Source organism: Neltuma alba, unplaced genomic scaffold, assembly GCF_004799145.2.
Source record: "Neltuma alba isolate B1F8T4 unplaced genomic scaffold, ASM479914v2 tig00011477_pilon, whole genome shotgun sequence".
NCBI classification, from domain to species: domain Eukaryota; kingdom Viridiplantae; phylum Streptophyta; class Magnoliopsida; order Fabales; family Fabaceae; genus Neltuma; species Neltuma alba.
Window position 1 is genome coordinate 73,350 of NW_021636146.1, and position 24,704 is coordinate 98,053.

General features: G+C 37.3%; 3 protein-coding genes across 4 annotated transcripts; 1 reads left to right on the forward strand and 2 right to left on the reverse strand.

Annotated features, from left to right (window-relative positions):
- The first annotated feature begins 317 nt into the window (after positions 1–317).
- Positions 318–22,659, forward strand: LOC114713859 (uncharacterized protein At4g14342). 2 transcript variants are annotated; one of them, XM_028898534.1, is made up of 3 exons: positions 318–409; positions 514–637; positions 22,201–22,659. In XM_028898534.1, the coding sequence occupies exons 1-3, from the start codon at positions 318–320 to the stop codon at positions 22,246–22,248; spliced, it is 264 nt and encodes an 87-aa protein (XP_028754367.1). In that variant the 3' UTR covers positions 22,249–22,659. The 2 variants fall into 2 exon arrangements, with proteins under 2 accessions (XP_028754367.1, XP_028754368.1); XM_028898535.1 differs by lacking the exon at positions 22,201–22,659 and adding an exon at positions 2,193–2,611.
- LOC114713856 (putative disease resistance protein RGA1) lies at positions 5,648–8,897 on the reverse strand. The gene has a single exon (XM_028898532.1). The coding sequence runs from the start codon at positions 8,849–8,851 to the stop codon at positions 5,648–5,650; it is 3,204 nt and encodes a 1,067-aa protein (XP_028754365.1). The 5' UTR covers positions 8,852–8,897.
- LOC114713861 (putative disease resistance protein RGA1) lies at positions 13,655–16,663 on the reverse strand. Its single transcript, XM_028898537.1, has one exon. It carries the CDS (start codon positions 16,661–16,663, stop codon positions 13,655–13,657), a length of 3,009 nt encoding a protein of 1,002 aa, XP_028754370.1.
- Positions 22,660–24,704: the final 2,045 nt, after the last annotated feature.

Genomic DNA, 24,704 nt, shown 5'->3' on the forward strand with positions numbered 1-24,704 from the left:
TAAGGGTTTGCAGTTTCACCACTGGCGCTCGTCGGGCACCCCAGCCATCTACGATTTGTGTTTTCTGAGGCGCGAAGCAATATGCAGGTATAAGTTCTGCATAAATTCCCTGAATCCTTTTTCTGTATTTTTGCCGCCGGTTAAATGATTGCCGTTTCTTCTCCCCCCCCCCCGGGGAAAATCTTAGTGTTGCCATGGAGTAATTATCCCCAAGTTTTTCCCCCCCTATTCTAACCCTATGAATTACAGTCGAAGCCTTGAAATTTCCCTTCCCAAACGGGTGTCAAATATCTGAATCATTTGTTGCTCCTACTACGATGCAGGCTAGTGATAGGTTCAACATCAATTCCCAGCTTGAGCATCTTCAAGCTAAATATGTTGGAACTGGGCATGCGGATTTAAATAGATTGTGAGTCCTTATTCCCGGAATTCGTTTTCTTATCAAATTTTCTCCCTGAAGTTTTTGTATTATTTAATTTGCTTGTTCTCTCTTTTAATTCGTCTTCGATATAGTGAGTGGGCAGTGAACATTCAGCGTGATAGCTATGCATCATATGTTGGCCACTACCCTATTCTCGCATATTTTGCTATTGCTGAAAATGAATCGATTGGAAGAGAACGCTACAGCTTCATGCAGGTTCTGTCTTCTCTCCCTTTCCTCCTTTCAATGAGTTCGTTATTTGCTGTATAAATGATGCGTTATCTGAATTTTGCCATTGGACTGTTATTGCTGTTGTGTTATTAATGAACACAGAAAAGCAGCATGCTGTGCGTGTGTGTGATTTTTTTTAAAAAAAACAATAGTTCGCTGTTTTCTACTGTTTCACAGAAGAAACAGTATTTTCTTCATTTAAGACCGCTCATGGCCATTATTCGACAGGGTCTTTGGTTCCATCCGATGAAGTTGCATGTTGGGAGTTTCTTACAGCATTGCATCTTATTAGTTGGCATCACCTCAGATGTGAATTGGTTTACCTGAAATCTTGAGGATTCAAAGTCACAGTTAAGTAAATTGATAAAGCGGTGAAGTGAAAAATGCATGGAGAAGGAGGCATTAGTAGACACTTTATGTCTTTCAGAAATTAGACGAGTAGCCAGATGATCTGTATACGGTCTTATGAACCTTATATTGTGTTTTAGCATTTCAAAGAAGCACTGAATTAAGGAAAACAAGCCAAAAAGTGACTATTAGGTATATGAAAATAAAATGGCTCTTATAGAATTTTGAAAAAACCCATCCTGGTCTAATGAAAAGTTATTTGATTGAGGTTAATATTGACATCTTTTGGCATGGGACTTTGAGATGGTTTTGCTAAATGGATTGCAAAATGGATCCCTAATCACATCAAATTGTAGTACTAAGCTGATTGATCAAATGTTGTATAATGATTCCTTCTTGTTACAAACTAAGCCAGTGCTATGGGGGCATAGGCAGTGTGGTAAAGGGGCATGAGTAGGGATTGAAGACATCAGGCTCATTATGGGTGCCGAATGAGCTGTACGCTCATCGGCTGTGTAGGGCATTTTAATCAAGGGGGTGTTTGGCAACCCTGAAAAGTGCTTCTCAGAAGCACTTTTCCATAAAACGAGGCAAACTTCTCTACATATTTACTTCGTAAACTGTAAAAGTACTTCTAAAACCATGGTTTGGTTTCTATCCAAACACCCTTCAAGTGTCATATGTACTATGTTCCTGTTAATTAAAGATATAAAGCTGGGTTTGATTTGGTTCCCTTTTTCATATCTGATTGAGATTCTGCCCATGGGGTAAGTTTTTATTTATTTGAACCTATACACCATCAAAATGTAATTTGATATTATAGCTTTATTTTTTGGGGTTGGTGGCAGTTTTGCCATCCTTTTACCACAACTTTGGGAAAATGAGTTGAAAGATTAATTATTCTGCGATGTTGCATGTGATTGAATTATGCATGACATGACATGCTCAATGGTGCCGCCAATAAGCAAAAGAGCTCTGAAAAGTTTCTGACTTGGGGGATTTCTGCTTGTGATTCTTTTTGTTGAATGGATTCTTGTTCTCTAGGACTGGCATCTTATGATGCCGTTTGATCTTTGATGTTACTTACTGTTATCATATTACTGAAGCTAGCCATTGACAACAAATTGTCTCCAGTATCCATCCTAAATGACATTAGTTGTTGCATTTCTTACAAGTTCTTTCTTGTGTGCAGAAAATGCTTCTACCTTGTGGTCTACCTCCAGAAAGAGAAGAAGATTGAGAATTGCCATCTGGATCACATAGTGGATCATCATTGCCGGTTGTAGCATTGGACCGTTTATCATGTTATGTTGATCAGATGCTTGTATCGCTTCTATGCTACTGATTAGAGTTTGTTCTGCCCTGGTAGGGTTCTTGCTGCTCTAGCATTACTTGCTCTGGAGCTCGGAAATTTAGACAATGGGATAATGTGCTTACTGCTATGTTTATTTATAGTGTTATCTTAATGTTTTCCTCTCAAGGGCAGATCCTTTCTAAACTGGTTTTATCGTTTTAAGCATTAGCTTGTGTTTATAACCATATCAATACAGCCTTGTAGTAACTTGTAACGTGGCCATTTAATATCTGCCAAGCAAATAGCTTTGGTTCCATCAATTTGATAAGGTGAATCAGTGATGATTCTCAATGGTAGGGGTGTTCAAGGCCGGCCCGTCCCGGTCGGCCCGTTCCGGTCCCGGTCTTATTGGGACGGGACGGATCCGTCCCGAAATTTTTCGGGACGGGACAAACCGGGACGGGACAAAAAAGGGACCGGGACGGGACGGGACACGGGACGGGGTCGTCCCGTCCCGTCCCGGTTCCTTTTTAAAAAAAAAAATTAATTTTTTTAATTTTTTATATAATATCATTTTTTTCATATTTTTTTTAAGATTTGAGACTATTGTATGGAATTATGGATATATTTATTTAGAGTTTTTATATTTGTTAATGATTTGAGATTATTGATGATTAGAATTTTTAGCAAGTTTTTATTGTGTTAAAAGCTTTTGTTTAGAGTTTTTAATAACTATTATATGTAATATTTTGAGCTTTTGTTTAAGAGAGCCCAAACAAATAAAAAAGATGTTTTTATAAGATTTAAGCTTAAAAAAATATAATTAAAAAAATCAGATTTTTTAAAAAAAATTAAAAAAAAATTAAAAAAAATTAAAAAAATTAAAAAATAATAATTTCGGGACGTTCCGGTCCCGTCCCGGATCCGTCCCGTCCCGACCGGGACCGGGACAACCCCGGGACGGGCCGGGACACGGGACAGAAAATCTGTCCCGTTACTGTTCACCGGGACGGAACCGGGACGGGCCTGTCCCGGTCCCGATCCGTCCCGTGAACACCCCTACTCAATGGCAGCCATTCTCGATGCAAATGCAATGAAAGGCCATGAACAAAAGTAGCTTAATATCAAGCCAGGCAAAAGTACAGAGAACTTTTCAAAAGTGACGCGACACTGATTTTTTTTTTTTTTGGTTTTTTGGGGGCCTGAAACACGACACAATGATTCAGGCAAGGGGGAGGTCTTGAATGGCTTATCTAGACCGCGTCATTAGGATACCAAATACTGACAGTATACCAAGCTTTAATGGTGAAAATGCAAATGGACATCAATTAAACAGCAGAGCGGTGGTGAACCGGCGTGGACCAAAATATCCGTTAGTTGAGGATGAGTGGGTTCCGATATAAATACTTGGAAGTGGGCCATGTTGTGCCAATCGATTATGGAAAGGAAGTCAATTCTTCATTGTAACGAAACCGAAGGGAATGTTGACTCCGAAGATTGTGAGTTGAACCCAGCAGTGATTTGCTGCTTTTCTATAGTATTCTTAGTTCAATCATGGAAAGACGAGGAAACATGCTTTCCCCATCCTCCTTTGGTAGTTTTGCGACGTTTGGCAGCTTATCGAACTTTAAAAGCTCTTGAACCTCACCATCACAAGATTCCTATTTAGTGGATCACACATGAAGCATGTTATGTGTCCCCAGTTTCTTCAAAGATGGTAGTTTCCCTAACAGTGTATGGTACACACAGTTTTTAGCAATCTGCAAGTTGAGGGAAGGGCTACCCATCCATTGTGGGAATTTAACTCCCATGTATGCTTCCACTTCCTAGGTCTTAAAGTTGTGTATAAGCTTGAAGCGTCTCTGATTCTTCGTTCCTTTCCCATGATAAGACCAAACTGTTGAGATGCTTGCCCGCCAAACCAGAGTGGACATGGTGATGAGTGATGATAGACTCGAGTAATTAACATCTTTGACAGTGTGTTTTTCATAGGCATTTGATTCCATAAATTCTTTTAACATGAGGAGGAAAAAATTCAACCAGAAATAATAAATTTTTTAATATTTATCATCAGACTAATACATCAAAAACAATGCATAAACAAAATATTAGACTGGTCTCAATTTTCCCATAAAACTAATTTGCCATGGCTTCTAGTCATCTGCTGTGAGCCCTAGTCTGAATAAAGCGTATGTGCCAGAAGTAGTCCTGTATACAAAGTAAATATGCTAGCTTAACAACACTATCATTCAATCTTGGCTATTTAAAATTTTAAATTATTCCCCACATGACAGTGTATTGCCATAAACAATAAACAGACCTACTAATGGGAGTAAAAACAATGAACCTCGATTGAACACGCACAAGGAGCATAGTTTCTGAAATGTTACATAAATATGGAAGATGGCAGGAAAAGAGAAGGCAGATGAAATTTTCAAAATGCAAAATGCTCCACCATTCTGCATTTGAAACAATGACTCGTTAAGAAAGTCGCAAATAGCAAAAGATCAGACTAGACTTAATTTCCAACTGAGCACAGTGAAATTTTCAGACACCAGTAGATAGCAGCAGGGAACGGAACTTCATGCTTGAACTCTAACATTTGTCATCAAGAGACCCATCCTCCAGTCTATTGAGTAAACAGAGTTCAACAAAAATCCGAAAATACAGAAGCAGAGACTTCTCAGTTCCGAAGTGAAACACAAAATACAGCAGAAAAATACTGTAATATATTCGAATTTCAAGAACAAAATCACATGGGTCATAATTTTTTAATCAATATGCATTAGTTTTTATGTTCATAATTTGCTAATTTGTCAAAAGAAATATTAGTTGCCAATTACATGACTCTCACTCAGTGCACAACAGGATTAATTTTACCACATAGATGTGAATAAAATCAAAATTGATCAAATTTTAAAATATATATGGATGCAAGATTACAATTAAGAGCATAATAATTTTTTTATACTCATAATAAAGAAATTTTAGTCCAATCATTTTTTTTTTGGAAAAAAAAAAGCTTTTATTTTGTATTTTCTTGCAACTCGTGTAATTTAGCCCATATCCATATCAATCATAATTAACAGATTATGAGCATAAGAACAAATTTCTATAATTAAAGAAATTGCAAGGACTTAATAAACATCGACTTTCAAGTCTTCCCAGGATCCAAGCAATGCGACAAATTGTTTATATGGAAATTAGAGCACATACCTTAACCTGCGAACGAAACAAGATGAACAACATTGACAATGACCAAAATATGCATCTTAATAATCACTTATATCACGACGTGGAACATGAGCAATTTTGTGCCAATCCTCCCCTGTTCCCTCCTTGCATCTCTTCCCTCACTCCGGACAACCGTCAATTGTCAAATCTTTCAAATTTGTAAGGCTCTGAGTGCTCATCGGAAGTGACGTCAACTTGGGGCACTCAGATATCCACAATGACTCAAGCGACCCAAGGTTCCCCAACCAGTCAGGCAAGGACGTTAGATTTGGGAGATCATACAAATATAAAAATCGAAGGGTCATAATATGCTGTAAGGCATCATGGATATCTTCCACCTCTGCGGATCCACAAATAGTTAGACGTTCAAGGGCTATGAGGTGTCCAAAACCTGCAGACAGTTTGAATTTAGGACACCCACCAACATAGAGATATTTAAGAGAACACAACCCTTGCATCGCTTCCTCTCTTATTGTCTCCAGGTTGTCGCATACACTAATTTCCAATCGTTCGAGAGCCTTCAAGTTGGTGAGTCCAGTTGGGAGAACTTCAAGTTTGCGAAGCAGGCGAAATGCGAGTTCTTTGAGTTGCTCAAGGCCTTCTAACATCTCATCTGCAAAGGAAGTCAACTCTTGATCTTCAATCAAATAAAGGCGTTCAAGATTGGGCAGATTTTGAATTGAACCTAGTAACATATTGTTACATCCCCTTTCAACACGTAGTTGAGTGACAGATGGAAGGAAAGGCAAGTTTATTTGCGGACAATCAATGATTCTCAACTCTGAGAGACGTGGGAGCATGTTGTCTCCATCCTCCCTTGACAACTTTACAAGGCTTGGTAGCATTCCCAGCTCTAGATCTTCCAGAGCTTGGAAACCTCTGTCAACCCCATCAACATAAGATTCCTCATCTATATATTGCACGCCATTCATGCCCCACAAACTCAAACGCTTCAAAGACGGAAGTTTTGCCAGGCACGAAATGCATGCAAGATTTTTACAACCCATGAGTCGTAAGGAAATTAAATCCTTGAGCGTAGGATTGATCATCCATTGTGGGAGTTGGGTACCAAGATATCCCTCTACAGCCAACCTTTTAAGTTGCGTGTGAGGTTGAAGAACTTCGAGAATTTTCTCCTCATTTTCTTGTAAATGGGATTGTTCATTCCTTCTCCAGCACAACTCCAACTCGTTGAGGCGCTTATCGGCCAAGTTGGCCTTTCTGGCATCCGTCACACTTGTTACTCTCTCCAAGTGCCTAATGTGGAGTGTTCTTTCAAGTTTCAAATTTCCTACTTCTTCCAATAAGAACCCCTCCTGCACACCGACAATATATGCACTTAAGGTCTTCAAGCAAGTTAGTTGACGCATCTCTGGGGCCAATCTAGATAATGCCCAACACCCTTTCAAATGTAGATGACGGAGAGATTTTAAGCATTTCAACTGATTAGGCAACTTTTCGAGAGACACACAGCGGTTCAAATTCAAAATTTGCAAATTCCACAATCTACATATCGGATCAGGAAGCATTGTAAATTTACCATTAGAAAGGTTCAAGTACCTCAGATGTTTTAATTGGTCAATAGAAGATGACACCTCATTTGAAAACCTTAGGTCAAGTGCCCGCAAATGATAACATTTTAGCAATCTATCACGACAAATGTTGACCTTGGAATAATAATCCCTTAGCATTATAAATGTTTTTAAGGATTTGACCTTGTTCAAATGAGATGACCATATATTAGGAAATTGGTCAATGTCATCAAGTGAGAGGTGATGAGTCCTTTCACCAAGTGGGCCATTCTCGAATGTTCCGCTATAACATTCTTCCCTCATTACAGATTGGGCTAAATCATGAAGAAGGTCATGGATCTTAAACCATGTGCCGTAGTCAAATTTATCTATCTCAACATCCACAAAAAATGACTTTAAATATAATTCATTCCACACTCTGTCACCATCATCTTCCACTTCAAACCCTCCATTGGTTGAAATGAACCCATTAGCCATCCAAAGTTCTGTTACATGTTCTTTATTCATCCTTTGATCTTTGGGGAACACTGCAAGGTAGGCAAAACACTGTCTTAGTTTTGCCGATAAATTCAAATAACTTAATCTGAAAGCAGGCAGGATAGAATCTTCTTCCTGTGGTAAATTCCAAATCTCACTTTCCTTAATGCGGAGCCACTCTTTTTCATTACTTTGGAAACGCAGAAGACTTCCTAGAGTTTTAGCAGCTAGTGGAACCCCTTTACATTTTCTTACTATCTCCCTCCCTACAGTCATAAGCTCTTCGCGTGCCTCCTCCTCCGATCCAAAAGCTCGTTGTCTGAACAACTCCCAACACTCATTTTCTGATAGCAGTGATAACTGATGAGGCGACACTGTTCCTGTAATGCGTGCAACCGTTGTAAGACGGGTAGTGACCAGAATCGAAGCACCCTTCGATCCACAGGCCAAAACGGATTTCAACTTATCCCATTCCTCCTGCTTCTCATTCCACACGTCATCCAGGACAAGCAAATATCTTTTTCTGCCAAGCACCTCTTGGTCTTGGACCCGTCTTTGTAATGGTTCTAAACCCAAATCTCCACAAGGATGCCCAGTAACTGACTCTATTATATCTTTTGACAGCCTTTTCAAATTGAAATTCTCAGAAACACATACCCAAATTCTTGGCTCAAAATGACTAACTACCTTCTCCTCATGGAAGACACGTTGTGCAAGAGTAGTTTTTCCGAGACCACCAATACCAAGAATTGGATAGACTGAAACGCCCTCAGAGTTAGAAGCATCAAAAGTCAAAAATTTCACAATTTTATCCTTGTCTGCTTCTCTTCCATAGAATTGGGGTTGAGTGATGATTGAGGTAGTTTGCCGCCATTCCATGACTTCATTCCTCCTCTCGTGAGCCGTCTCGCGCAAATGAAACCTCGACTTTTCCTCAGCAATCTCATCAAGTCTTTGACTGATGCCTTTCAATTTCTTGGCAATTTTGTAACGGAACGTTACATGAGTGGGATTGAAAGAGCATAAGCAAGAGGCTTGTACCTTGTCTTGGTACTCCAAGGAAAGAGCATGCGTGGAACACTCATCCAAGATGTCATCCAGCAAGTAAGCTGCATCTCGAAGCTTGCGTAGCCAATTCTGGAGAGGTTTGTCGGTGAGTTGCTTCTCCTCAGCATCTTCGAGCACAGCCTTGATTGTAGTGAGTACGCTTGAAAGCCTTGTCATTTCTCCACCGACACCCATAAACAAAACGAGCTCTTTCTGAATGAGTGAGCTCAAAGTCTCAATTGCAACCTCAATCATAGCCTCCGTCATCGTGTGAATGACAAGATCCGATGTAGTGAGGTGTGTTTGTCTTGTGGGAAGTTGAGTAAAGCGAGGTCGAAAGCTTGGGAATATATGTAGCAATAACTGAAGAAGATGGGCAGAGAGACTCTTCAAGTAAAAAAGGAAGCAAAACCGCGTGGCCCAACAATGCAGTGCGTGATCACATGCTGCCGAAAGTACGGGAATGGATCCCCCCCCCCCCTTTTTTTTCCTCTCTTTTCCCCTCTCTGCTGGTATACACTGCCCCTTTATTTTTTTATTTGCCTTTCCCAGCTTTCTGGAACCATCTATGCTTGGGGACACAAGCTGTCAAATAAAATACCAAATGAAAAATGAGATTTATTAAGAATAATTTACAAGAAAATATTATTATGTGCATATTCAATTTAATTGTTTTATATTTTAAATAAATTTTTATCTTAATATACACATAATTTAAAATAAAAATAATTTTATAACTATCATTCATTAAAAATAAATTGATTATTGAAAAAATTACATGTTAAAAATTTACACAGATAGTAAATAATTTTATTTAATTATTTTATTGTTAAAATGTCTCATTTTTCATTTGGTGATGTTTTGGCAACCTATATGTTATATAATGGATATTTATATTAATCATAATTAACAAATTATGAGCATAAGAACTAATATTTGTAATTGAGAAAAACTGATAAGAATTAACCAATTAATTTTTAAAATAACAAAATCAGTTATATCAAACTGATAGAGACAGATATGAGTTTCTGCGACTCCCTATCTTTTTAGTTTTGTTTTTCACTTTTTTGAGTCACCAAACACAGATGAAACCCTTTACTTCGGAAAAAGAAAGAGGGAGGGGAGAGATAACGTGGCAGCAAGGCACTGGCTGTAGGAAGTTAAGAAAGGGAGGGGGGAAAAAAAAGAAGAAAAAGGGCCACAGACAGCAGCCGAGAGATAAAGAAAAGGAAGGAAACCGTTCCCCTAGGGTACATGGAAACCAGCAGGAAAACACCACTCCTCTAATTGACCTTATTCCTGGGCTAGAAGCGATGATTGATACAGAGGAACGTGTGGTTGATTATGTGGAGTTAGGAGGAGATTGGGATAGACAGAAGCTACTTTACTGGTTCCACCCTCATATTGTGGATCGGATCTCTAGTGCGCACCCACCCCGTGAGGAGAGGATAAATTTACTTGGAAACCGTCCACCAACGGGACCTTTACTATTAAATCTGCCTACTCTTTTATTTCTGCAGGTACTAGCCAACCAGTGGAAAGCGTTTGGAGACACCTATGGCGATGGAAAATTCTGGAGAAGATCAAAACTTTTATGTGGCTCTTCTGCCACAATAGAATTCACACGGCGCAACTAAGAACGAGCAGGGGACTTCAACCAGATGAGAGCTGTCCATTTGGGTGCAACCAAGTAGAAAACGCTATGCACCTTCTTCGTGAGTGTGTCAATGCTAAGGAAAGATGGAAATGTGTAATCAATCCCTTAATGTGGGAAAGCTTCTATTCTAAACAAGGAGTGGAGTGGGTTACGTGGAATCTTACAAAGGAAGCAGGAGCTGATCATACTAAGAAAATTCCTTGGGCCACCCTCTTTGGTTACATTTGTTGGGATATTTGGGTGGATAGGTGTAACCGGCTCTTTAATACAACAAGCACTAATTGTCCAAGCAATGGGATGTCTACCTTTTTTAGAGCTTGCCTTGATCAAGACCTACTAGAAAAGTGCCAGTTTTACAACCTCAATGGAATAAATGAAAGGCAAAGCAATAGAGATGTGGGCAGAGAGGTCAGGCTGGAGGTTGATGGATTGGTACTGCAGGATGGTAGAAGCGGATGTGGTGGAGTCATAAGAGATGGAGTAGGTAATTGGATTTGTGGATTCAGCTGCAAGCTTACTAATGTTCCACCTGCGATTGCGGAGGTAATTGGCGTTATTCATGGCCTTAACATGTGCTGGAACAGAAATTACAGAGAAGTCTCACTCCTTTCTGACAGTTTAGAGGCAATCAACCTAGTCACCAGAGGTTGTGATGACCAACACCCTTTTAAGGATGTCATTGATGATGCCCGTATTATTGTTAACCAAAACTAGAAGGTTTTCTTGTACCATGTGTATAGGGAGGAAAACCATTTAGCTGACTATCTAGCTAATCTGTCCCATAGCCTTGATACTTCTTTTAGGATCCTTGATCAACCTCCCCCTTTTTACCAAGAGGTGGAAGGTGATGTAGGAGGTTAAGCTTCTTTTCTTTGTTTTGTTTTGACTTGCTGATCTAGCTCTGTATCCAGTTTTTTATTCAAAAAAAAAAAACACCACCCCAAAATCACAGGTACTTTCTTGATTGGTGTACAAAAAGAAAATTACAAATCATTACTCATAACGTGAAATCTTTGGCAGGCAAACCCCTCAAGAGGGCACAATTTTTTTTTTGGTGAAAAGAATAAATGTGATTCCATCATGATATAATATTTAACCCAAGCATCGAATTGGGAGGAGGCAGAAGTGGATAAAAAATGGAAAAGTATTGAAGAAAATAAAGGGTAGAGAGACGGGGACGGTCCATCCGGCTAGCTAAGCCTCGGTATTAATTTATCATCATTTTCCCTTTTCCTTTTCCTTTTATCTTATTACCCACTCCTATTTATCAGATCTGAAATCTTTTTTTTATAAAAAGCGGATTTACCTTTTGTCCCATAATAATCCCCCGGCCAACTCGAATCTATGCAACGCGCTTTTATTTTTCTGCTTCTGACCGAAAAAAAAAATGAAGGGGTGTTTAAGAAAAAATCAAATTATAGTTTTAAAGATAGTTTTATGACGTATGAAGTAAATATATTAAAAAAAATTTCTTTTGATTTATGAAAAAATATTTTTTAAAAGTGTTTTTTTTAATACTTACCAAAGAACCCCTAAAAATTAAAAAAACTTTTCAAAAACATTTGTATACACTTTTTTAACGAGTCCTTTTCACGTTTTTTTCTTATTTCACTTTACAATTCCTTTGTTTGTTAGATTACTGTCTCATGAGAGATAATTGGATTCTAAAATGGACTGCTAGATGTTAGCTACATGCCCAGATTTCGGATGGATGGAAGAATTGAGTTAATTGGCTTTATTAATCTGGACAAAAATGGGGTTCAATTTTTGTTCAGATTTATCGTTTTTCCCTGGGCACAGAGATAGATTTATGTTTTGAGCGAGTTAAAATGTAGAACAAGAATAAAAGAAATATTAAAAGCAGACGTCCAAGAAGAAGAGTAAAGGATGATAGAAAAGAAACAAGATAGCAAAGAAGCATATCGTGTTATGACAATATAATTGCGAGAGAACAATGTTTAAAAGGCAAAGTCATAGAAACTTGATTTAAATCATGCCCCACATCACAATATATTATCATAAACAATAAACAGACCTACTCATTGAAAGTGTAAACAATCAACCTCAATTGAAATACTTAACAAGGGAACAAACCAAGGTTCGGCCATGAATTAAATGCAACAGTATAAACCCAGAATAATAATACACATAAGGAGCATAATTTCTATAATGTTACATGAACATGGAAGACGGCAGGAAAAGAAAAGGAAGACGCAAATTTCAATATGCAAAATGCTCGAACCATGACTTGTTAAGGAAGCCACATGGCGAAAGATTAGACTAAACTTCATTTCCTACTTAACACTGAAATTTTCAGACACCAGCAGAAAGAAAGCAGTAGGGAACAACACTTTCATGCTTGAATTCTAAAATTTGTCATCAAGAGACAGAGCCTCCATTCTGTTGAGTAACTCGGCTCTACCCAATGGGGCCTGGAATCTGACTCAGTCTTCAACAAAAATCTGAACATATAGAAGCAGAGACTTCTCAGTTCCCAAATGAAACGCAAAATACGGTAGTAAAATATTGTAATATATTCAAATTTCAAGAACAAAATGAAGATGATGCAATCTCACATGGAGTTTTTATTCCGATAGTGCGGAAAAGGGAACGAGCTTATGAAATGAGACGCTGTCTGTCATGGTCCTCTGCGTTGGTATAATTTGGATTCTCAAAATTGTAAAATTACGAAATATGAAACGTGAAAAATTTGCTGTCCGAAGACTAACCTCAAGACCTATTTACATATATAGCCCCACCGTATCTCCTTATAAGAATCCCACTGGCTATACTGAGAAAAAGGAAAAATTACTATATAACTCCCTGTAATTTCACTTCATTGGAAATTAAATACGTGTTTTTTTTTTATCATGATTTTCTCAATTATAAAATCAAAACCAATCAAATTACAATATACATGGATGCAATATTACAACAAAGAGCATAATAATTTTTTCATATTGACAATAAATGAGTTACAATCCATCATTGTATTTTTTAAAAAAAATCTTTTATTTTTATATTTTGTTGCAACTCATGTAATTTAGTCAATATCCATATCAATAATGATTAACAGATTATGAGCATAAGGACTAAATCCTATAATTAAAGAAATTGTACGGAGATAATAATAAAAAATCAGAATCAGATTTTTAATCAGGTAAATAAAACTATAATAATCTCAAATTAACTTTTTTTTCCTTCAAAAAAAAAGCTAGAAAAAAAAACCCCTCATGATCCAAGCAATGCGACAAATTGTATGCCTGAGGATTAGAGCACATATCTTACCTGAAAATAGGCATCTTAATCTTTTATATCACGACAGGGAACATGAGCAATTTTGTGCCAGTCAACTCGCCAAATTTCGGACTCCGCAAAGTGACATCAACTTGTCCAGTGACTCAAGTGACCAGTCATAGATTTGGGAGATCAGACAATCGTACCAATCGAAGGGTCATAATATGCTGTAAAGCATCATGGATATCTTTCACCTCCACACATCTATCAATAGTTAGAGCTTCAAGGGCTATGAGGTGTCCAAAACCTGTAGACAGTTTGAATTTAGGACACTCACTAATAAAGAGATTTTTAAGAGAACACAACCCTCGCGACGCTTCCTCTGTAATTGTCTCAAGGTTGTTGCATTCACTAATTTGCAATTGTTCGAGAGCCTTCAAGTTGGCGTGAAGGTGCTTAAGGCCTACTAACATCTCTTCTGGAAAGGAAGTCAACTCTCCATCTCCGGACAAAGCAAGGCATTCAAGATTGGGCAGATTTTGATGAATTGAACCAACTAACTCCTTGCTACATCCATTTGTAACTTGTAGTTGAGTGATGGATGGAAGGAAAGGCAAGTTTAGTTGCGGACAATGAGTGATGTCCAACTTTGAGAGACGTGGGAACATGCTGTCTCCATCCTCCCTTGACAACTTTACAATGCTCGGTAGCCTTAACAGCTCTAGACCTTCCAGAGCTTGGAAGCCTCTATCAACCCCATCAACATAAGATTCCTCATCTATGTATTGCACGTGATTCATGTCCGACAAGCTCAGACGCTTCAAAGACGGAAGTTTTGCCAGGCACGAAACGCATACAAGATTTTTACAACCCTTGAGTCGTAAGGAAATTAAATCCTTGAGCGTAGGATTAATCATCCATTGTGGGAGTTGGGTGCCAAGATATCCTTCTACAACCAAACTTTTAAGTTGCTTGTGAGGTTGAAGAGCTTCAAGAATTTTCTCCTCATTTTCTTGTAACTGGGATTGTTCGTTCCTTCTCCAGTACAACTCTAAGTCATTGAGGCGCTTATCAGCCAACTTGGCCTTTTTAGCATCCGTCTCACTTGTTACTCTCTCCAAGCGCTTGATGGAGAGTGTTCCTTCAAGCTTCAAATTTCCTACTTCTTCCAATAAGAACCCTTCTTGCACACCAACAATATATGCACTTAAGGTCTTCAAACAAGTTAGTTGACGCATCTCAGGGGCCAATCTGGATAATGACCAACACCAATTCAAATGTAGATGACGGAGAGATTTTAAGCACTTCAATTGGTTAGGCAACTTTTTGAGAAACCGACAATGGTTCAAATTCAAAATTTGCAAATTCCACAATGTACATATTGAATCAGGAAGCATTGTAAATTCACCTTTAGAAAGGTTCAAGTACCTCAAATGCTTTAATTGGTCAATAGAAGATGACACCTCATTTAAAAACCTCAGGTCAAGTGCCCGCAAATGATAACATTTCAGCAATCTATCACAACAAGTGTTGGCCGTAGAATAATAATCCTTTAGCATTATAAATGTTTTTAAGGATTTGACCTTGTTCAAATGAGATGACCATATGTTACGGAATTTGTCAATGTCATCAATTGAGAGGTGATGAATTCTTTCACTAAGTGGGCCACTCTCAAATGTTCCGCTATAACATTCTTCCCCCATCACAGATTGGGCTAAATCATGAACAAGGTCATGGATCTTAAACCATGTGTCATAGTCAAATTCATCCATATGAACATCCATAAAAAATGACCTTAAATATAATTCATTCCACACTCTGTCACCATCACCTTTCTCTTCAAACCCTCCATTGGTTGAAATGAACCCATTAGCCATCCAAAGTTCTATTACATGTTTCTTACTCATCCTTTGATCTTTGGGAAACAATGCTAGGTAGGCAAAACACTGTCTCAATTTTGCCGATAAGTTCAAATAGCTTAATCTTAAAGCAGGCAGTATAGAATCTTCTTCTTGTCGTAAATTCCAAATCTCACTTTCCTTAATGCGGAGCCACTCTTTTTCATTACTTTGGAAACGCAGAAGACTTCCTAAAGTTTTAGCAGCAAGTGGAACTCCTTTACATTTCCTTACTATTTCCCTCCCTATAGCCATAAGCTCTTCGCGTGCCTCCTCCTCCGATCCAAAAGCTCGTTGTCTGAACAACTCCCAACACTCATTTTCTGATAGCAGTGATAACTGATGAGGCGACACTGTTCCTGCAATGCGTGCAACCGTTGTAAGACGGGTAGTGACCAGAATCGAAGCACCCTTCGATCCACAGGCAAAAACGGATTTCAACTTATCCCATTCCTCCTGCTTCTCATTCCACACGTCATCCAGGACAAGCAAGTATCTTTTTCCGCCAAGCACCTCTTGAAGCCGTCTTTGTAGGGGTTCTAGATCTAAATCTGCACAAACATGCCCAGTAGCTGACTCTATTATAGCTTTTGACAGCCTTTTCAGACCAAAATCTTCAGAAACACATACCCAAATTCTTAGCTCGAAATGATTAACTACCCTCTTATCATGGAAGACGTGCTGGGCAAGGGTTGTTTTTCCGAGACCGCCAATACCAATAATTGGATACACTGATACGTCCTCCAAATTAGAAGCATCGCCAACCAAAAAGTCTACAATTTTCTCCTTGTCTGCTTCTCTTCCATAGAATCGGGTTTGAGTAATGATTGAAGTACTTTGCCGCCATTCCATGACTTCATTCCTTCTCTCGTGAACCGTCTCGCGTAAATGAAACCTCGTCCTTTCCTCAGCAACTTCATCGAGTCTTTGACTGATGCCTTTCAATTTCTTGGCAATTTTGTAACGGAACTTAACATAAGTGAGGTTGAAAGAGCATAAGCAAGAGGCTTGTACCTTGTCTTGGCACTCCAAGTAAAGGGCATGCGTGGAACACTCATCCAAGATGTCATCCAGCAAGTAAGCTGCATCTCGAAGCTTGCGCAGCCAATTCTTGAGAGCTTTGTCGGTGAATTGCTTCTCCTCAGCATCTTCGAGCACAGCCTTGATTGTAGTGAATACGCTAGAAAGCCTTCTCATTTCTCCACGCACACCCAGAAACAAACCGAGCTCTTTCTGAATGAGTGAGCTCAAGGTCTCAAGTGCAGCCTCAATCATAGCCTCCGTCATCTTGTGAATGACAAGATCCGATGTAGTGAGGTGTGATCGGTGGGAAGTTAAGCAGAGCGAGGTTAAAAGCTTGGGAATGTGTGCAGTAATGAAGGAAGAAGATGAGCAGAGAGACTTTTCAAGTCAACAACGGAGCAAAACCGCATGGTACGACGATGCAATGCTTGCTCAGAAGATGCTGTCCAAAGTACATGGAACTTGGAAGCAAGCGACACCACACGAAAATCATAGATATTTTCTTGATTGATGCACGAATAGAAAATTACACATCATTACCCCCGGCCAATTCGAATCTTTGCAACGCGCTCTTATTTTTCTGCTTCCGGCCCAAAAAAAAAAGTGTCTGGAAAAAGATCAAATTACAGTTTTAAAGGTAGTTTTATGATATATAAAATGAATATATTAGAAAAATTTTATTTTGATTTAGGTAAAAAATATTTTAAAAAGTGTTTTTTTATACTTAGCAAACAATCCCTAAAAAATTAAAATGAATCCTTTTCACGTTTTTTTCTTATTTCATTTTACAATTCTTTTGTTTGTGAGATTATTTTCTCATGAGAGATAATTAGATTCTAAGATTGATTACTATATGTTAGCTATGCCTAGATGCCGGATGGATGGAAGAATTGAGTTAATTGTCTCTATTAATCAGGACAAAAAATGCGGTTTAATTTTTTGCCAGATTTATCTGTTTTTCCTGGGCACAGAGATAGATTTATGCCTTGAGTGAGTTAAAATGTAGAACAAGAATAGTAAAGAGATGTTGAGGGGAAGATAGAAAAGAAACAAGATAACAAAGAAGTGTATCGGGCTATGACAAGATGGTTCCGAGAGAACAATTTTCGTATGGGACGCATCCATCCATGACTCTTTTTGTTCAGATGTGCGAATCACGCATACTGATACACACACACATCAATTTTTTAAATTCTACAATATAATTGTTTTATTATAAAAAAATCATGCTTTGGAGTGAAGAAATAACGGCAAAACCAAAAATACGAAGGTAATACTAGATCCATGACAAATCCATCTCTATCAGTGAGTGAAGAAAATAACGGAGTTTTAATAATGGGTGGTAGACTCTTAAAAACAACCTTTTAATCATAATTTATAAAAAGGATATTGAGGTGCCTATGATTTTTTCTAATTTTTAAGGATTGAAATATGTGATGGGAACATGATGGTTGCGAGTCATTTAAGGATTGAAATATGTGATGGGAGCATGATGGTTGAAAAAGAACAAGGAACAAGCTCGTAAAAAGAAACACCGTAACATACTCTGTTCTTGCAAAATATATTTTGGATTCTCAAAATTGGACAATTTATGAACTGGTGGGACATTCTATAAATTTGCAAATTTTGAAATCAACCTAGTAACACCCTGTTACTTTCTTCTGACATGTCTAGTATAGGGATTTTGAAATTTGAAAATAAAAATAAAAATAAAAAGTTTTAAAAGGCATATTGACTGGTAGTAAATTTTATGAATAAGTGCAATGTGTTTCCATGAACATTAACTTCGTAGATAAGATGTGTAGTCCCGTACTAATGCGTGATTAGCTTATGAAAAAATAAATACCTCGGCAGTATATTGTGCACATAAAATAACTAATTCATGCTTTGTTCCCTGTGACAGCTTTGATGGCAGAGACTAATAACTAAACTAATAACTAATTTAATCGATCATTTATGATTTCCGAAAGAAGATGAGCAGAGAGACTTTTCAAGTAAAAAAAGAAGCAAAACCGCGTGGTGCAATAATGCAATGCTTGATCAAATGTCGTCGGAAGTACATGGAAGCAAGCAAGCAAACCTCACGAAATCAGTGACATTTTTCTTGCAAGGTGTGCGAAAAGAAAAGTACAAATAATTACCCTTCGTATGGGTTTAGGAGGCTTCTAAGCTCTTCCACTCTAAATTTTTGGGATCCAAAAGTTTGAATAACTTCTTTTAAAAAAAAAAATTTGACATCATCATGATACGTATATAAATTCAAAGTATCAAATTATGCTCCAAATTGAATAAAATTGTGCGATTGCAAGAATATATTAATGTTTAAAAGTAATACTTGCACCCCTCCTAGATGTATAAGTTCATTATTAGGAGGTTTGTTTTAATTCTAAAATATATGAATATGAGACTTCAACTCTTTTGTCTCATCAGGTCAAAAAAAAAAAAAAACCTCTTTTGTCTCACATAATTATTATTTTTTTCAAACTACCTCCTAAATTAGATTCATGTATAATGCGTGAGGTACCACTCTGATTCCGGTCATAAATGACTTGTAGGAGAAAAAATTGATTTCAAATATAAATTATTTAGAGAGTTATTAATGATTATTTTTTAATTTCATCCTATTTATTTTTATTTAAAAGAGAGAAAGATAAAAGAGATCTGAGAATAATTTCTGCATTTTTATTGTTACAAGTCTTTACTTTGAAACTCGGGCCCGCTGCCCCGAAAGCTACTCTCCCTTTCTCGGAAAGTCCAACAAAGATTTATCATTTTGACTAAAAAAAAATCAGGGTTGATTTGCAAAGTAATTGTCGAGTTCGAATTAGAAATTGAATATTCTCGTAAATAAAACTTGGAGACTGCAGTACATATAAAACACAAAACCGGATTTTATATGTTTGATTTCTTTTTTATATTGTCTTTTTAAAAATGTTTGAAATTAAAACTTTAGACAGACAAGAAACAAATTCTTTTTTTTATTATTAAATTATACAAAACTCCCTTCAACTTAAAATCTTTTTTTTTTTTTAACCAGTTCAACTTAAAATCTTGTACACCCCATCCATTCAACTTTCAGTAATAAGCCTCTCTAGACTTTGAAGTAGGTAGATATCTCACCATCGTCAATTATATACCCTGTTAAATTTTCTTTGTGCGACTTTAAGTTATATAAAAATATTCGCTCAGATAAAATTTAACGTATAAATTTACCTTTTCTAAAAATCATATACTACCACTCCGGTTCCATTTATAAGACTTTATTTGTAGGAAGCAGTATATTCTTGCAATTTATCTTAACAATAGTATCTTTTGGTTAAAATCATTTTTTTAAATTTAAATTTTTGAACTTAAAAATTTTACGAAGATAACAAAACGAAATGAAAAATTAGACTAATTTTAACAAGAATGAGGGCGCGCGGTGTAGTTTGGATGCATTTCAAAGGCGAAGGGTTGAAAATTGGAAGATCAGTGGTTGCATAATTGAAAGCCCATTAACAGTGGGATCCAACGCAGCTTTGCATTATTCTAGTGGGCTCGCATCAAGGACAACAGGTCTAATTTTTTTAGGGAGGGGCAAAGCTTTGGGGTCGCAGCAGCATGGGCTTCAAGTTGGACTTTTTTTTGTGTGTGTGTGTGTATCCGATTAGATCAGCATTTGTAACTAGGGGTGTTCACATGGGCAGCAGCGTGGCTTTTCAGGGCATGCCCCCTGCCCGATGCCCAGCCCGAAAAATGAGCGGGCTGCATTTTGCGGCCCGCTGCCCTGCCCTGCCATAGAAGCCCTAACCATTTCGGGCTGGGCAATAACGGGCTGGGCAGGGCGGGCTTCCAAGCCCAATAGTGATACCTTGGTGAAAATTTTTTTAGTTAAAGTAAAGGTATCTTATAACAATTATAAAGAAATAAATACTTGAATAAACAATAAATTCAACAAATCAATAACTTTGCTTTGTCTTAAATTGATATATCTTTTTAATATAACACTAAAGTGAGCTTGCTTTGCATCTTTGTAAGACAACCAACAATAAAAACAAACTAAAAGATACTAAACCAAATTAAAAAAAAATTAAAAGATACTAAGAAGGAAGAATTACGCATACCACTAAATGTATTTATGGCAAATAAAAGAGGGGAGAATAATATATATTATTATATATTATTATAAGTATTTTTGGCAAAAAAAAAAGAATTATAAATATATATATCACGGGAAGGGCCAAATGGGCAGGGCAGCATACCATGCCCGCAGCCTGCCCTGCCCATAATATGCCCAGCCCAAAAATGCCCATTTTTTTTTGGGCTATTTTTTTTCCGGGCTGGGCAGGGCCATTTTCTTGCGGGCTCGGGCGGGCATACCGGGCTAGCGGGCTTGATGAACACCCCTATTTGTAACTATTACAACTAATAGGATAGCAGAAGATGCTAGTTTCTTATAACATATTAAACTAAGGTTTAAATTCTCGTTGGAAGATATATTTACATTTAGTACCTAACAATATCTTGAATAGGATTACTTCTAATAGATTAATATACTTGCCTAGAAAAAAAAAAATACATTTATAACTAATGCATGTGAGACAGAAGTGCTATGTGCAATAGCAAACTAGCAGAGATCTTTAGCATGCGCTCTAAAATGAACATCCAAATTCTTAACTCTTCATACAATACAACAGAAGCAGTTATGTAGTAAAATTAACGGGCTCTTTTATAATTTTGAAAAAACCATCCTGGTCTAAAGAAAAGTTACTTGATCGCGGTTAATATTGACATCTTTCGGATTGATATTTTGAGACAGGTTTGCAAAATGGATCCCTAATCACATCAAATTGTATTAGTGAGTTGATTTGTCAAATGTTGTATAATGATTCCTTCTTGTTACAAATGAAGTCAATGCTATGAGGGAATAGGCAGTGGGGTAAAGGCGCATGAGTATGGATTGAAGACATCAAGCTCATTACGGGTGCTGTATGAGCTATCAGCTCATTGGTTGTGTAGGGCATTTTAATCAAGTGCCTCTTTTCTTGTTCTTTGTATTTACGTATTTCAAAGTTTGTGCTGGGAACCTAAGTGTGTCCCCTGTGTTTACTTTTCTTTTTTTCCAATTTCATGAGAAGTTTGCAAGTCAACAACAATGTTATTTCGTTAACATGTTCTTTTTTTCCGAAGTTATCCTTGAAGGAAGACTGCCCATTTCATTTGCCAATGTTATTTCATTTTTCCTTTTGCTTGTCAAATTGTTCAATTCCCAAGCATCACTATGCTATGTTTCCTTTTAATTAAGATTGTTAATTGAGGTAATAAATCTGGGTTTCATCTGGTTCCCTTTTTCATTTCTGACAGAGATTCTACCCACGGGATAAGTTTTTATTTATTTGAATCTATACACTATGAAAATGTAATTTGATACTGCTATTATAGCTTTATTTTCGGGGTTGATGGCAGTCATGCCATCCTTTTACCACAACTTTGGGAAAACGAGTTGAAAGAATAATTACTCTGTGATGTTACATTTTATTGAATTATGCATGACACGACATGCTCAATGATGCCGCCAATGAGACAATAAGCAAGAGGGGTCTGAAAAAGTTCTGGCCTGGGGGTTCTATGATCATGATTCTTTTTGTTGAATGGATCCTTGTTCTTTAGGACTGGCATCTTGTGATGGCGTTTGATCTTTGATGTCAGTTCCTGTTATCATATTACTGAAGCTATTGAGTGACAACAAATTTTGTCTCCAGTATCCATCCTAAATGAAGTAGCTGTTGCATTTCTTATCAGAAGTTCTGTTTTGTGTGCAGAAAATGCTCCTGCCTTGTGGTCTGCCTCCAGAGAGGGAAGAAGATTGAGAGTTGCCATCCGGATCACACCGTGGATCATCACTGCTGGTTGTAGCATTGGACCGTTTATGATATTATGTTGGTCAGATGGTTTTATTACTTGTATGGCACTGATTAGAGTTTGTTTTGCCCTCTGTGAGGGTTCTAGTGGCTCTAGCATTATTTGCTCTGGAGCTCAGAAATTTAGATAAGGGGATAATGTGCTTACTGCCTTGTTTATTTATAGTGTTATCTTAATGTTTTCCACCAGAGCAGATCCTTTCTAAACTGGTCATGTCACGTTAAGCATTAGCTTGTGTTTTGAACCATATCAATACGGCCTTGGAGTAACTTCTTAACGTGGCCATTTTTATATTTGCCAAGCAAATAGCTTTTGTTTCATCAATTTGATAAAGTGAATCAGTGATGATTCTTGATGCAAATGCAATGAAAGGCCATGACCAAAAGTGGCTTAACATCCAGCCGGGCACAATGGACTTCTCGTCCTACGGTAAACTTCATAAAAATTTTCAAAAGTGACATGACCACAATGATTCATGTGAGAAGGAAGTCTTGAATGGCTTATTATGCCAAAAACCAGACTACACACAAGGCTTCAAGGCGAAAAAAGCCAATGGACATAATTTAAACAGCAGATCGGTGGTGAACCAGCAGGGACCAAAGTATCCGTCAGGTAAGGATGATGGGGTTCCAATATAAATCACGGGAGTTATCTTGAGCCAATCCGCTATGAAAAGGACGGGCTAGAACCAACCCATGTGGAAAGGAAGTCAATTCTTTATAGTTAAGAAACCAAAGAGAGAGGAATCACATGAGTTGAAGCTAGTGGAAGAGGCTAATTTATATCGCCTCATAAAGTAGCAAATCAAAATTCGAATCTCGATTGGGAGAAGTATTCACATTTAGTGCTTAATAATATTTGAACAAGATTGTTTTTAATAGGAGGATACCTGTGCATAGTTAAAAAAAAAAATGATGATGATAAATCAAAGGGAATGGAGACGGTCAGGATTATATATTAAACCCAGAAGTGATTGGCCGCTTTTCTCTAGTACCTTCAGTTCAATCATGGGAAGACAAGAAACATGTTTTCTCCGCCCTCCTTTGATAATTTTACGAGGTTTGGTTGCTTAGAGAGCTTTAAAATCTCTTGGAACCTCACCATCTAAGTTTCATCATCAATGTATTGCACATGAACCTTGTTTTATGTCTTTAGTTTGTTCAAATACAATACTACCTCCGGTCCTTATTATAAGACCCAGTTGATTTATTTGAGAAGATTAAGGAAGTAAGTTAAGTTAGTTATTTGTAATAAATAAATGTTGTTATTTCTAAAATATCCTTGCTAATTAAGTATATTGGCTAGAACTATTATTATTAGAAGGATTATCTTGGAAAAAATGCACAAATATAAGAGACAAAATGGATTGGGGTCTTATAATTAGAACCAAATAAAAAGTCAAATGGGGTCTTATAATAAGGACCGGAGGTAGTAGTTTCCCTAAGAATGTAACGTGCACACAGTTTTTTGCAAGCTGTAATCTGTAAGTTGTATAAAATATAAATCTTCAAGCTGTAATCTGTAAGTTGTATAAAATATAAATCTTCAAGCTGTAATCTGTAAGTTGTATAAAATATAAATCATTGAGGGTAGGGCTACCCATCCATTGTGGGAATTTAACTCTTATGTATGCTTCCACTTCCAAGGTCCTAAATTCGTGTATGAGCTTGAAGCATTTCCGATTCTCAGTTTCTTTCCCATGATAAGACCAAATTGTTAAGATGCTTGCCCGCCAACCCAGAGTGGACATGGTGATGAATGATGATAGGGGGTAAAAGTCACGAAGAGCAACTCACAATAGACTGGATTAATTAACACCTTTGACCGTGCTTTTTCATATACATACCAATCCATGAACTCCTTTAACACGAGGAGAAAAAAATTCAACCAAAAATAACAAATTTGTGAAGATCTATCATCAGACTAACACATCAAAACAATCTATAAACAAAATATTAGACTGGTCTCAATTTCAAATTTCCCATAAAATATATTTTCCCCAGCTTCTAGTCATCTGCTATCAGCCCTGGTCTAAATACAGCGTATGTGCCAGAAGTAATCCTGCATGCAATGTAAATATGCTAGCTTAATAACACTATCTTTCAATGTCGGCTATTTATCTGCCGTACTTTAAAAAGCGAAGTCATAGAAGCTTGATTTAAATTATTCCCCACATCACAGTATATTACCATAAACAATAAACAAACCTACTAATTGGAGTATAAATAGTTGAAACTGAGGTTGGGCCATGAATTCAATGCAATGGCATAAACCCAGAATAATAATACGCACAAGGAGCATAGTTTCTAAAATATTACATAAACATGGAAGACGGCAGGAAAAGAAAAGGACGATGCAAATTTCAATGTGCAAAATGCTCTCACCATTCTACATTTGAAACAAT